The 15,410-nt window shown below is 37.2% G+C and overlaps 1 protein-coding gene across 1 annotated transcript; it reads right to left on the bottom strand.

Annotated features, from left to right (window-relative positions):
- Positions 1-653: 653 nt before the first annotated feature.
- Positions 654-15,083, bottom strand: LOC131777000 (5'-methylthioadenosine/S-adenosylhomocysteine nucleosidase). Its single transcript, XM_059093220.2, has 6 exons — positions 14,912-15,083; positions 4,957-5,690; positions 3,881-4,066; positions 2,780-2,875; positions 2,110-2,254; positions 654-1,705 (listed from the first exon to the last, which is right to left on the bottom strand). The coding sequence occupies exons 2-5, from the start codon at positions 5,675-5,677 to the stop codon at positions 2,133-2,135; spliced, it is 1,125 nt and encodes a 374-aa protein (XP_058949203.2). The 5' UTR covers positions 5,678-5,690; positions 14,912-15,083; the 3' UTR covers positions 654-1,705; positions 2,110-2,132.
- Between the last annotated feature and the right edge of the window lie 327 nt (positions 15,084-15,410).

Here is a 15,410-nt window from a genome sequence, read left to right as displayed (position 1 = left end):
ACAGCTGCAAGTTCAGCGGTAAATTGGACCCACATAGAAGAAACTATTTTTTGTTTTTCATTGGTTTTGGAGCACAAAGACTCAGTTTTGAGTTGTAGAAAAATGACTTCTACATTTATTTCACGCGCTGAACGAACTATGATATGATTTTAGCTGAAAAGAAACCGATGTTATAAGAAGGAAACCGCAAGGATAAGAAAGGCACAGCGGTGACGGGGAGAGCTGGTCGTAGTAGGGGCGAACCTGTTGAGGGCGAACTTGCAATGAGGCGAAACCTTTATAACCCATAAAAAAAATATGAGAGCTCAGGCTGAGGAATACATTTGTATCCTCGATCTTTATCAATAGCCTAACTCCTACAGCTCCTAGCTTCTAAGAGAGTTATATATTTGAGCATATATATCCACCACATTGATACAAGAAAAATCTAACCATTCTCAAGAACAAGAAGTTACTTCATGTTCTAGGCTCGCCACAAACGATTATCCCTTAAACATATAGTGTCTATCATCTTATTTCTCCTCACAGTATCACTCATTAATTGAAAAATAAGTTTTTGAGAATAAAGGAAATGATCAGCAACCAAAAAAGCTTTCGATTTGTTAAGCACGCAATTATCCTTATCTGTTCCATAAAAAATGCAGAGAGAATAGTAAGGAGAATGTACATTTTAATGACAGAATGTGAAGGATATATGAAGGGTATTTTGGTTGGGAGTGTACTCAGCGTGTTACGAACATTTGAATGAATTCCACCACCACCTGCGGTTCTTAAAAAATTCTGAAAAATTAGAGTGATTATCTATCCTCTAAAGCTAATATTTTTCCTATCTTCAAGAGCTAGGAAAATAAGCGGAGTTTACAAATGCAAGCCGATACAGATCTTTTATGGAGTACTTAGACAGACATATGAAATTGTATATAAATCATTTAATCATAACCATTACAATTTCCTCAAATGTGATCGGTGCATCAGCTGCTTTATATTTCACTTATCACTGTGTACAGTTGTAATCGGACAGTGTAATCGGACTCCTGTAATCGGACAGTTAAAGCAGCCAATCATACCATTCAGCTAAACCACCAATCACAGAATTGATCATAATAACCATAGCAACAATCACTTAGCCTGGAAACTGGGAGATATCAAAATTTTTTGCTTTAGACATTGTCCCAACTGGAGATGTTTGTCCTAAATGTTTTTTTTCCGGAAATTGTAATGGTTATGATTGATTAATAGCAGGACTTCGTGGCGTGCAATTCTGTCAGTAATCATACTCGCGATTGACAAATCGGACTCCCGCTTCGTGGTCGTCCGATTTTGTTTATCACTCGTATGATTACTGACAGAATAGGACGACACGAAGTCCTGTTACCATTATTAATCTTTATAACAGAAGACTAAGGAGAGACATTTTCTATAATCTTATCGCAACAAAACTCTTCTGCAAGAAGTTTACATTGCACAAAATTGTGACACAAGGCATCGTACAAAACTTCGTAAAAGGCATTCAAGCCTTCTCTTTGTTTCCAAGCCAGTAACATTTCAAAAGCTTTGTCTGCCAGCTTCCTATTGCCGTGATCAAAGTTAATTATTGCGGCTTCGTCGAATCCCAGGCGTCTTCCTAATTTCTTCCAATTTTCTCCAAGTTTTAGAGACAGCCCTTCCAACTCCTCTTCTGGTGGTCCACCAGCCTTGACCGGAGCTGAGGATAAGTAATGGTAATAGGACTGAGTGGAGTTCAACTCGGACTGTAATCATACGAGTGATGACAAAATCGGACGAACGCGCAGCGGGAGTCCGATTTGTTTATCACGAGTATGATTTCAGACCGAATTGAATGCCATGAAGTCTTACTACTAATTAATCGGACAATTTGCATTAAAAAGACTCACAAAGGAGGCTTAAATTGTTTAATGTCGCTCTGTTTCCATGGTGATTGAGTCTCTCCTCTCGATTTCAGTATAATGTAATAAGAATAACTTTTGCTGAATTCGATGCTGCTTTAAGGAAATGAATTAAAGACGAAAATCAAACAAAGCGTTGACAGAGTTAATAGGCGTTACTGTTGAGTTCAATTAGTGAACATGGGAATTACCCTATAATTACCTTTAGATTTATCATCTACGGAATTAACAAGATTTTTTTGGTAAAATTCCTTGAGTAGCACGCGGTTCACTACTACTGGATCGTGTGGATCGCCGTCCTCTTCGATTTGAAGGTTCCTGCGGTGCACCTTGTATAAAAGAATCTCCTGAAAGACGAGAATGGATTAGATTAACTCTCTAACTACCTTCATTGTTCCTTCTTTTCTTCCTCCCCTCCTCCTTTCCTTGCTACTTCTCTCCCTACGATTCCTCTGCCCTTCTTTCTGTCCTCCTCCACTCCTTCTTATTTTCTTCCCTCCTTCCATCCATCCCTTTGTCCTTGTTTCCAATCTTCCTCCACCCTCCCAACCTTCCTCCTTCTCTTACTCTCTCCCTTCATCCATCCCATACCTCCCTCTCCTCCTTTCAATTTCTCGTTTTTCTCTTCCTCCTTTCCTTTCTCTCTTCGTCCTTCTCTTTCCTCCTCCTCCTCCCCTCTCGCTACCTGGCATCATTTGCATTTTATACTCTGGTTAAAGACTTGTGCTTTTTAGCCATGATATTTGCTACTATGGGCTAGCAACACAAAATATTTGGACAAATTTTGAAATTAATTTGTTCCACGCTACTTAACAAAAATCTTGAGCAGGCATTTTCTTACCACAGTGTACTTAAAAATTAAACATTATTACCTGCTGTCGCTTTGTTTCTTTTAGGGTCTGAACCGGAAGGAGAAGATGACGACCGTCGTCTCTTTCGAGGAGAACCATCTTCAGCATCCCAATTGTCTGTATAAAATGACAAGAAATCATACCTACAGTTAAACATATTGCATTTCGTAAAACACAAGATAATTAAAAGGCTCAAAAAGACTACTTTCAGTTATCCTCTTAACTAGAATAGATCAAAGGAGCACCAAAGTATGGGTTCATTGTCGGAGAAGAGTTAAACTGCATCTTTTATGCATAAAAACTGACAAAAACCGTCTCTGTACCAATAGGTTGGCTCCTTCACAGGCAGCCCAAGCGTACTGTGTGTGAGATTTTGGGGTTTAATGGTGATTAACAGGAATATCTAATAAATAAAATGAAACTCAAGCGTGTCCTATAAAAAAATGATAATGATAATAAAAGTACAAATGACAATAGAAGCTATAAAATAGTGCACAACACGAAGTACTAAGAATTTCGACAAATAGCGTTAAAATGGCCGGAAGCGACAAAGCGGCCACGGAATAAAGGTAAGGAGACTTTTTTGTATATTTTAAAATTTTTTATCATCATTCTTTTTTTTACGGCACACACTAACGCTTACAAAATCAATCTTAATTTATCAGGCATTCCTGTTAATGATATTTAAACCCCAAAATCACATATAGTGCGCTTGGGCTGTCTGTGGCTCCTGTTATTTATTGTGTAATTTTTCATATATCCATCAGTTAAATTAATTCTTTAATATTTATTCAATGAACCTTAGACCTGGCAAGCGGTGATTGTTAGGAATGATCTTAAAACTTTTTATTTCCTTTTATTCTGTTTGTTTTGATGTATACTGGTTTCTTTGCTCTCAGGACTGGCAGTGTTTAGTTCACGCCACTTAGGAGCAGCTCGTCATGAGAATCGGTTGCCACTGTAAATCACATCATGCAACTTTCGCCTGCGCGACATCGTTAAACAGCGTTTTTATACAGCAAATCCTAATCATGCTGACGATAACTTGCCTGTGGATTTTTTTTTTTAATGTAGAGTTCCCTTGATAAAAGTATCTACTTTTTCAACCAACTGCATAATTACCTTCGAAGTGAGGCCAGGACTCAAAAATACCAGAATCTTTCAGGATGTGTGCAACGAGAGAGGCCGCCATAACACTGGCAAATAGTGTCCAATGATCAGTTTCAGACTTTTTTCCATCGGCGAAGTTTGACACGCCCTTAATGACAATCCATTCAATGTTGAGATCATGGGCAGCTGCGTAAAGACCTTAAAGAAAAGCATTGGTTTATAAGAGACACTGAATAGACGCCGGGTTTTTACTTTGCCTTTTTAAATAAGTAAATGGATAAGTATATCAGTAAATATTAGCAAAGATATGATCCTTGCAGTTGTGCTACGATTAAAGAAATTACATATTATTTTAAAGCAGTTAGAAAGAGAGACACTGGCAGACAGTTATCAGAGAGACTCATGGAAGGACAGATAGAAACAGCGAAATAGACACAACTAGGTCAAATAGAGAGACACTTAGACGGCAAGAAACAGAGACATAGAGAAAGACAGTAAGGGATTGTATGAAAAGTTGTCATTCAAGGTAATGGGGAGCATGCAAGGAAGAAATAAAGAGAGCGAAAAATAACTAAAATATCAAACAAACAACAAACGAAAGGCATCAGAGTTGTAATCTTCGTTCTTCTAGCTTTAATTTGTTTTGATGTTTGTAATGTGGATTTTACTTCCCCTGCAACTTCCGTTCAACTGTAGCCGATATTCCATCACTTGGACATAATTTGTTTCGTTCGCAGGTGCGAAGCTCAATGAGAATCGATTGTTATGGTTATGAATGTAAGTTGGGCTAAAATTTTAGTGTAACTTGCCACTTTTTATTGATTTTGAGGACAAGGCAGTCAAAAATACTTCTTACAGTGATTATCCATCAACATTCCTGAAAAAAATTGATTTAAAAAATAAAAATGAAATGATGTTGAACCTTAACTTGATTCAGCAGCTAAATGTATCCTGGCATGTGTAACAGATAGAAAAAGAGACCAACAGACATTAAAGGCAGAAAGACAGAAAGAAAGACCGAAGGCCAAACATGACCCTGTACAGATATAAATACTCTGAAATACGTACTTTTACTTTTCATTTATTACCTTCCCCTTCCATCTCAATTGCTGTTGCTTCTGGAAATCGTTTCATCAGTGCAGCAAGTCGATTTGGGTCGTTAATCACCTCAGGCCCACTCAGAAATACGCCATTCGTGCTTGCTTTCACCTTCAGACCGGTTGAGTTCTTCACGGGTGGTTTCCATCCATCTCCAATGTGTCTGGCAATACCTGATAGACCCTTATTTAAAGGAACTCTGACACCTTGCTCCTCGATCCTATCTTCCTCTCGTTTTATGAAGGCGTAGGTTATTAACTTTGAGCACACGACCACATCACCTAGCTTTGCTTTCTCCTTGTTCAAACTAGCACAGACACCCACATTAAACACAGCTTTGGGCTTCAAGATGCGGACCGCTTTCGGGACAACAACCAGGGGACCACTGGTAGCGGCACCACCCATATTGCATTTTATCACTGCAACCTTCACTTTCTCGTTGTCAAGGATACTTCCAAAGTATACAAAGCCAAGGGTTTTGCGATAACTTTTCACAAAATCTTCTTTGAGAAAGGAAAGACAGCTTCGGAATTCGCACTCGTTTACCGTCAGCAAAAGAAAATGGACCGGCAGAAAGTTGTTTTGGACGTTTTTCCAAGGTTCTGAGTGCTGCGGGAGATTTTCAACCTCTGGCACTTTAACATCTACCTCTGGTGGTTTTCTTTTGCTTGTTGCTTGATTCGTGCTTTCAGTGATGGTAGCGTCCGCCATGTTCAACAGGTTCCTGGGAATAATTATTTGATCAATAATATAGTTATGATCTTCAGTGCTCAGAGTCAATGCTGATCAGCCTTTGGCTGTCTGAGTTCTAAAATATTTTAGAAATACAGTCACCTCTTTGGTTTATGTAGCATAAAATCGATTGTGATAAAATGATATGCCAAATTATTTGGAAAATGTTTAGATATTATTATTGACATGAGTTAACTAGCTAGCTGGACAGGAACTTAGTGATGGATAACTAATCAAAGAAAATAATGACTGTAAGATATATGAAAATCATATATGTGCACTGCGGTGAAGAAACGAATATAAGAGATCCTCGCAGCTATGAACACTACTGAACTAGTAGCTGAAATAAGACCTGAGAAAAAAATTAAATAATTAAAGCAAAGTGAACATGAGTTAAAGGAGGTGTTTTTTTTTTCCAGTGTTTCTACAACTGAAGTAATGTTTAGAGAGGAAATTCTCTGAAGTTTTGAAGAGAATTATCCTGCTATTCCGGTAAAGGCTCAATCAAACCAGAAGAGCAAATTAGCACCTCAGTGGCATATTGTTGTTGCTGGATATTAACCCATAGTTCAACCCTTCAACATGGCGGGCTATATTGTAACATGTCGCTCGAGGAATCTGTTGAGTTTTCAAAGAAGCGATATGAAGCTTTGATCTAGACATATACTTGTCTCAGGTTACTTCGCCAGGATACTTGATATTTATAAGGATCGTAAAACTATCCTGCTATAGTTAATATGACAACGTTAATAAACACCTTGCTAAAGCTTCATCGTCGCATATAAGTGATCATGAATTGTGGGACAGTTAGGAACAACAGTCACAATGCGAGGTAGTGTTCAATCGATCTCAGAGCTATGTTTCACCGGTCATTTAAGCTCCTGTTTCATTACATTTCGATAAGGCTCCAGAAATAACAAGAGGATTCCAGCTGAAAAAAGGACATATATCAATGCAAGAGACATTTGATGGGAATGGTGTCTAATAACTTCACAAATTGGAAGAAGCATTTATATTCATGGTCAGTTAGCCCTAACTGGGCTATCTCAGCCATTTTCATGGACCGTTTTCGGTCTTGCGTTAGGTAGAATTCTGTACCTGAGGGATTGCCATCATAAATGGTCCTCTCAAAAACAAACTCAGCTAGAAATTACAAAGGCGAATTGTAACGTAAGGTTGTCTAACAAAAGTGAACAAAAGGTTGTGAGCCTCTCATTGTGAATATGAAAGCGATCTTCGCACTAATGAACACTGCTTGGGCAGTAGTGAAAATAAGGCCTGAAAAAAATTCAGGCGTGTACGGGATTTGAGCCCATGACCTCTGCGATACCGGAGCAGTGCTTGCTCAAGTGGTGTTCATTACTACGAAGATCGCTCATATTCACGTCTTTATCCGCAGTTCAAGTATATGACTTTCATATATTCACAGACGTTTAAGCCTCTCATTGGTCGTAACCGTTTGCTTCACCATGCCTTTTGTTCAGCTGCAGTATGAAGAAACATTTTCTCATGATCAGTTAGAGCTGCTTCCTATTCTGTCAGCGAGATTACTCTGCCAGGATTTAAGAAAAAAAGCTGAGTTCATTCATAACTAGAACCGACCATTTAAACATAGAGAAGTCCACCGAATGGTTCACCATAGAGGCCGTTAAAACATGGATTTCCATCGAAAACTATTGGGAGAATATCAAGTAAGTATTTGAGAAGTATTATTTGTACTTAACTCGACATGCTTTTGTTAAAAAAAAAAAGCCTGCATGGTTACCAACACTGGTTAGTCCCAGATATCTTTGAGAGCTCATTCTCTCAGCTAGCACGCATGTCAGAGAGTGTCAGAGGTTTTAACGAACGAAGGGACGGAGAGTTTTACACAGCTACTTATTGTAGCGATTTAACTTTTTGCAAACAAGAGTCAAGTTGCGGACATCCGATTCCCTCGTGATCATAATTTACGTGGCTTGCTTCGTTACGGGGATTATCCACTCGGCCTCATCCTAGGCAAGTAAGCATAAGTAATCCGATACTCATACTTTTATGTGATCGAGGTATATGTCAGTTTGGAGAAAAGTATTTTCCTGAGAGATTCGTACCTTTAAACACTGATTGATTCTTTCATTGATTGATTGATTGATTGATTGATTTTCAAATGATCAATTTCTTCTTTCTGTAAACATAACAGGTCTGCGGTTATAGGTCTCGCGCATGCGTTATGCAGGGACACATGGCAGGCTCGATGTTGTGTGGTTATCGTTCTTGTTTTGAGGAATTCTGGTTGTACCACTGTTTACAATAAAAGTAAGTTGACAGTAACTGAGGCCCACACAATCACATTACACTTTCCTCTGCTCCACGCTACTGTGATCAGAGTATATGCCAGTAAGGAGTATGGCTTTAGCTAAATAATCTTAACTTTAAAGCATTGATTGAGCATTTTACAGTACATTTAGATGCAGTGTTTCTATTGATTAATTTTTCCCTTGCCCTACACCACTATGGTGAAGGAATGAGACACTAAGGAGTTAAGCTTTCAGCTGAGCAATCTATACTGTTAGGCATTAACTGATCATTTTACAGTGTACATACGACTACTTTTAAGGATTAATTTTCCCCTTGCTCTATACTTCTGTGATCAGGGTATATGTAAGTTAGGATTAAAGCTATTGGCTGAGGAATCTTCACTGTTACTCATTAATTGATTAATCCAAGTAAATTGTGGGAGCAGTAGTTCTTCTTATTATTTTTTCCCCTGCTCTACACTATTGTGATCAAGGTATTTACCAATTAGGAATGAAGATTTTTGGATGAGGAATCCTTGTTGTTTAGCACTGATTGATAATTTTACAGTACGTATAGGTGCAATGCTTCAAATGACTAGTTTCTTCCCATGTTCTACACTACTGTGATCAAAGTAGATGGGGTAAGGAATAAAATTCTTTGCGGAGGAATCCTTTCGGTTAGGCATTGATTGATCATTCTACACTATGTATGGGTGATTATTTTTTTCCTAACTGACACGATCGACACCACTGATATCAAGGTAATTGCCATTCAGGAGTGAAGACTTTTTTTGTTGACAAAATCCTTTCTGTCAGGCAATGATTGAATATTTACAGTACATGTAGGTGCAATGCATCTTATGATTATTTTTCTCTTTGTTCTGCACTAATGTGATCAAGGTATATGCCAGTAAGAAGTGAAGCCTCATTTTACTGATGAATCCTGGCTGTTATGCTCAGATTGATCGTTTTACAGCACACGCATGTGCAATGCTTCTAATGATAAATTTTTCCATTACGTTAAATTACATATGATCAATGTATATGCCTTCCAGGGGTGAAGATTTTAGCTGAGGAATCCTTAATTTTAGGCATTGATTGATCGTTTTAAAGTACTGTAGGTTCACTGCTTCAAATGCTTAACTTTTTTTCTCTCGCTTTACACTACTGTGGTCAAGGTAGGTGCCAGTTAAAAGAGAAGATGTTTGCTTAGGAATCCCTACTGTTATAGATATAGTCACTTCGCTCACTCATTACACTCGAAGATAAAATTCGTATCAACGCGTGGCCATGTAATATGCTCTACCTCTGCTCTACACTATTGTGATGAAGGTATATGCCAGTAAGGAGTAAAGCTTTTGGCTGAGGAATCCTTACTGTCAGGAAGTGATAATCATTTTACAGTTCAAGTGGGTGCAGTGCATCTTGTGATTTTTTTTACTTTGCTCCACACTCTTGTGATCAACGTATATGCCGGTTAGGAGTGAAGCTTTTAGCTGAGGAATCCTTGCTGTAAGGCACTGATCAATCACTGTACATTAAGGTGCTGTGCATCTTATGATTATTTGTTTCCTTTGCTCTGCACTATTATGATCAAGGGATAAGTCAGTTAGTAGTGAAACTTTTTTTTCACTCATGGATTGTTGCTGTTAGGCTCAGATTGATCATTTTACAATACATGGATGTGCAATGCTTAACAATAAATTTTTTTCTCTATAAAAAAATTTACCACCTCCAAGTTAAGCTTTTAGCTGAGGAATCCTAACTGGTAGGCATTGATTGATCATTTTACTGGAAATTATATGCATTGCCTTTAATGATTACCTTTTTCCATTGCTCAATACTACCATAATCAAGGTAATTTCCAATCAGGAGGGAAGCTTTTTGTTGAGGAATCCCATGTGTTAGGCATTGATTAATCATTAACAGTGCATGTTGGTGCAGTGCATCTACTGATTAGTCTTTTCTTGCTATACACTTCTGTGTTCAAGGGATTTACCAGTTGGGAATGAAGCTTTTTGCTGATGAATCCTTACTGTTAAGCACTGATTAAATATTTAAATTACATGTAGGTACTATGCTTTCATTTGTTAATTTTTCTCTTTTGCTCTACAGTTCTGTGATCAAGGTATATGCCTTTTTTAGCTGAGGAATCCTTTTCTTAGGCATTGAATGATTATTTAACAGTACATGTAGGTGCAATTTTTTTAATGATTAACTTTTCCCCTAGCTCTACACTACTGTGTTCAAGATGTATGCCAGTTTAAGGATTGAAGCCTTTTTTAGCTAAGGAATCCTTTTTGTATTGATTGATTATTTAACAGTACATGTAGGTGCAATTTTTTTAATGATTAACTTTTCCTCTTGCTCTACACTACTGTGATCAAGATGTATGCCAGTTAGGATTGAAGCCTTTTTTAGCTAAGGAATCCTTTCTGTATTGATTGATTATTTAACAGTACATGTAGGTGCAATTCTTTTAATGATGAACTTTTCCCCTTGCTCTACACTACTGTGATCAAGATGTATGCCAGTTAGGATTGAAGGCTTTTTTAGCTAAGGAATCCTTTCTGTATTGATTGATTATTTAACAGTACATGTAGGTGCAATTCTTTTAATGATTAACTTTTCCCCTTGCTCTACACTACTGTGATCAAGATGTATGCCAGTTAGGATTGAAGCCTTTTTCTAGCTGAGGAATCCTTTCTGTATTGATTGATTATTTAACAGTACATGTAGGTGCAATTTTTTTAATGATTAACTTTTCCTCTTGCTCTACACTACTGTGATCAAGATGTATGCCAGTTAGGATTGAAGCCTTTTTTAGCTAAGGAATCCTTTCTGTATTGATTGATTATTTAACAGTACATGTAGGTGCAATTCTTTTAATGATGAACTTTTCCCCTTGCTCTACACTACTGTGATCAAGATGTATGCCAGTTAGGATTGAAGGCTTTTTTTAGCTAAGGAATCCTTTCTGTATTGATTGATTATTTAACAGTACATGTAGGTGCAATTCTTTTAATGATGAACTTTTCCCCTTGCTCTACACTACTGTGATCAAGATGTATGCCAGTTAGGATTGAAGCCTTTTTTTAGCTAAGGAATCCTTTCTGTATTGATTGATTATTTAACAGTACATGTAGGTGCAATTCTTTTAATGATGAACTTTTCCCCTAGCTCTACACTACTGTGATCAAGATGTATGCCAGTAAGGATTGAAGCCTTTTTTTTAGCTGAGGAATCCTTTCTGTATTGATTGATTATTTAACAGTAAATGTAGGTGCAATTCTTTTAATGATGAACTTTTCCCCTAGCTCTACACTACTGTGATCAAGATGTATGCCAGTTAGGATTGAAGCCTTTTTTAGCTGAGGAATCCTTTCTGTATTGATTGATTATTTAACAGTACATGTAGGTGCGATTCTTTTAATGATTAATTTTCCCCTAGTTCTACACTACTGTGATCAAGATATATGCCAGTTAGGATTGAAGCTTTTTAAGCCGTGGAATCCTTTCTTTTAGGTATTGGTTGATCATTTTACAGTTTTCGTAGGTGCAGGGCTTCTAATTGTTAACTTTTTACCGGATCTTTCAACTTTGGAGCGCTCTCACTAATTGGATTTAGGAAGTAACTTAAATTGAAGTTGAATTCTCCCTTGAATCTGTTTTTCTCGGGCCACACAATCTGTTTGCCTGTAAAAATGCAGCTGAACTGGATTTCACAGTGGTTATGTTTATGGAAGGACATAACCCCAATTTTACAGACGTACTACCTAAAGTTTCAATACAACATTGAAAAAATTGGCATCTGACTTTACTCATAGGGGAAAATTCTTACGTAAGTGGAAACTGAAGAAAAAACTATTATGTCAGTAAAGTATGTAACGTATGTAACGTAGAGATCTAAGTATAGCTTTATTATGTCTTACATGTAAGTGTATACTGTAAGCAATATTTTGGCAGGAAAAAAAATAAGGTGATGCACGATACATGTATATTCCACGTCAAAGGAACAATACTATTTTTTTGTCATTTGGACAGCAACTCTTGTACTTAGTTTTGAAAAATTGTACTTATAATTTGTTCTGTCAACACCTAATGGATAAAAAAAGGTGTGTATATATATGTATTTATTTAAAAAAACGGGTGTATATATAGATATATGTGTTTATTTGTTGCATCAACTAAAATACAGCAACCCATTGTTTGTTTAAAGAAATAAATCAAATTGCAGGAAAATGAAAAAACAACTTTTGCAACTTTCTACAAACAAGCTCACTGCGGGATCAACAAAACATTTGTACAGACTAAACAATCCTAAATAGAAATTGAATTTTGTGATTTCAAAATGGATGTAATGAAGTGGTAATTGAACTTCATGTTGTGCAATTTTGGTCTGAAATTTCACGTGTGAACTTAACTCAAACTTGCGCTGCATACGAAGCCATTCAACTACATGGTACAGATATGAAATGGCTGAAGTGAGGCCTATTTACATCATATAACAACCACTTTAGTTTTTTTTTCAGAGGCTGTTTTACATAGTTCTTCAAAACAGCTCCTGTCATGAGCATCATCCCAGTCCTTATGATGCCCATTTAGCCATTTATCTACGTTTTTTTGTAACATAAGTTTACTTAAATTGGCCACAAAATAGAAATCAATTTTCATTCTCTCTAAAGAAAGAATTGACTCCAAAACTGCAATCGGGCTAAAACAACCCTTTTCTAGAAGGGCCAAATTAGACCCAAAAATAGAACTGTATTTCAATCACCGAAACAGCCCTACTTTGGTAGCTAAAACAGAACTTCTCCAGTTACAGCATTATTCTTAATAATCGAGCACGAGGGCCGTACCGAGGATTATTGACCCGAAGTCGTGACAGTAAGGACAGAGCGCAGCGAGGTGCATACAAAATCGAACGAGTGCAAACTGAATATTACCCAGTACGGTTCAAGAAAGCAAGCATATAGTATGTAGTTTATTATGTGGCACTCGGGCCAAACTTGTTTATTTTGAGCCAGCTTCGGTGAACAAAAATGAACGCCTTTTGACCGTCTCCGTGGAAACAGTTCTATGGCAAAATAGAGACCAAGTTAGAACCAATCACAACGTTTGGATTTACCTCAGGGCTATCTTGCCACACAACAAGTTGAGTCGCAAAATGATAAAGCTGAAGCGATGATACTTAACTACTCACTTGACAGTAAATGTTATGATAACCTTGGATAACTATTCAAATCCACACTACTCGACGAAATGACAAAATTTTGGTCTACTGAAATTTCAAGTCAAATAAATATGTTGCTGTTACGTTTCCCCTAGGCTGCATGAAATATGAACAAATAGTAATATGTCTTAAAATCCTTTCAGAAAAAGAGACCAGAACTACTACAATTATGAAAAGTTACATTTATAATAATAACTTGAAGCCCTAGGAGCAATGCAAGTGTTACCAAAACAAATCGCAGGATTAACTTATCTCATTTCTGTAGCGAGAACCGAAGAACGATTGTACGACTGTACGAAAACAAAAGTTTTGATGTCTACCTCACAAATTCATAACCTTTCAACAGAGAGAGACAGAGCAAATCGATAAACTTGCCTTCATGACTAAAACAGATATTCATAGGGTAAGCCAGAGATCATATGTTTGATCTTTCAAGATTCTTAGAATCGAAGCACAACTAACAAATCAATTCTCACAGCCTGGATTTCTATTGCTTACCGTTCAAATCATCCCGGTGTTGTTTGCATTTAAAAAAGTGAAAAGTTACATTTATAATAATAACTTGAAGCCCTAGGAGCGATGCAAGTGTTACCAAAACAAATCGCATGATTAACTTATCTCATTTCTGTAGCGAGAACCGAAGAACGATTGTACGACTGTACGAAAACAAAAGTTTTGATGTCTACCTCACAAATTCATAACCTTTCAACAGAGAGAGACAGAGCAAATCGATAAACTTGCCTTCATGACTAAAACAGATATTCATAGGGTAAGCCAGAGATCATATATTTGATCTTTCAAGATTCTTAGAATCGAAGCACAACTAACAAATCAATTCTCACAGCCTGGATTTCTATTGCTTACCGTTCAAATCATCCCGGTGTTGTTTGCATTTAAAAAAGTGGGAAGAAGTAGTTGTAAGCCATGAACTCAGTGAAAAATTCGCGCTCTTGCATGTTCCTCCACGACAAAGTTATCACTCAGGATGTAGTAGAATCGCCGCTTTGCTTCAGTGCAAATCACATCGAGCGAGTAATGCTCTCGTCTAGACTACAAATTACTTTCTCGTAGCGAAACACATATTGAAGCTGGCATATCTGAAAGGATCTTCTGAGATTCTTACAATCGAAGCACGGATAGCTGCATGGTAAATCGAACTGATCCTGTATTTTAAAGAAGATTTTAGTCTCCTTTGCTTTAAAATTCATAATAACTTTACCGAACAGTTTTCGCCATTTGTTATCTTCAAGACATCTTAATGCATTTGTTTGCGTCTGGACAAGTATCAGCTATCGCCGTTTTGACTATAGACTTGACTAAAATAAGCGGATCAGTATCTTTTAACTGCAATCATTGTAAATAATCGTCACTTTAACTGGCTCGGAAGGGAATTGATCGAGTAGATGAACTATCGAGGAGTAATGAAAATAAGTGACAAAGACAAAGTCATACGGCCATATGCGTGACTTAATTCTAACAGCGTCCAATGTTGTTTAGCTCATTCCTGTGTCGTGTAAAATTAAAACAAATGCATTGAGGAGTTTTTAATCTACGGCCTTCGCTCTTGGACGTTTATCTATGCTAAAGTTAGTCATCTGAAATTGATAATAACCCGCTTTGTCTTGGTTCAAATCATAGCGAAGGAATAATGCTTGGCGCTTCCGCTTTCGTCTACAGTCAAAATATACGACTTTCTTTACTCACCTTCACTTTCTCTTTAAAATGAAAATGTCTGTACTTGACTCTGTGAACAAGACCGTGAAGACACACGATATTACTTCGTAGGTAGTTCGTGAATCGACGGAACTACTCGAAAAGTTAACACTTCTCAGACAGTTTCGTTTCAGATTTGCAAATGTCAGAGAATAATTAATCAGATTCTTTAATCATGCAATCATAGCTAAGGTCATTCTGAAGTAGATTCATAGCGGTTTTATGTTACTTTCTCCAATGGATTAAAGTTGTTAATTTGTAGATATATATTAATTTCCCGTTTGTTTCGTAACGTGATGATTCTTTTGCATTCAGGGAATGGGGTTCTGTGGGCTTCATAAATAATTTTTAGTGCAATGGCTAAGGGAAATAAGCATGAAAACGAGGCCGGAAGAAGCTCTTAATTTGAGCGCTCTCTACTTGCATAGATACAATAAAGTATATTTTTCCTTGTTGACCCTGTCAAGATATTTATGCTTAGCTGTAAAGC

Source organism: Pocillopora verrucosa, chromosome 3, assembly GCF_036669915.1.
Source record: "Pocillopora verrucosa isolate sample1 chromosome 3, ASM3666991v2, whole genome shotgun sequence".
NCBI lineage: Eukaryota > Metazoa > Cnidaria > Anthozoa > Scleractinia > Pocilloporidae > Pocillopora > Pocillopora verrucosa.
The sequence above is the reverse complement of the archived record's forward strand: the minus strand, read 5'-3'. Positions and strand labels throughout refer to the sequence as shown.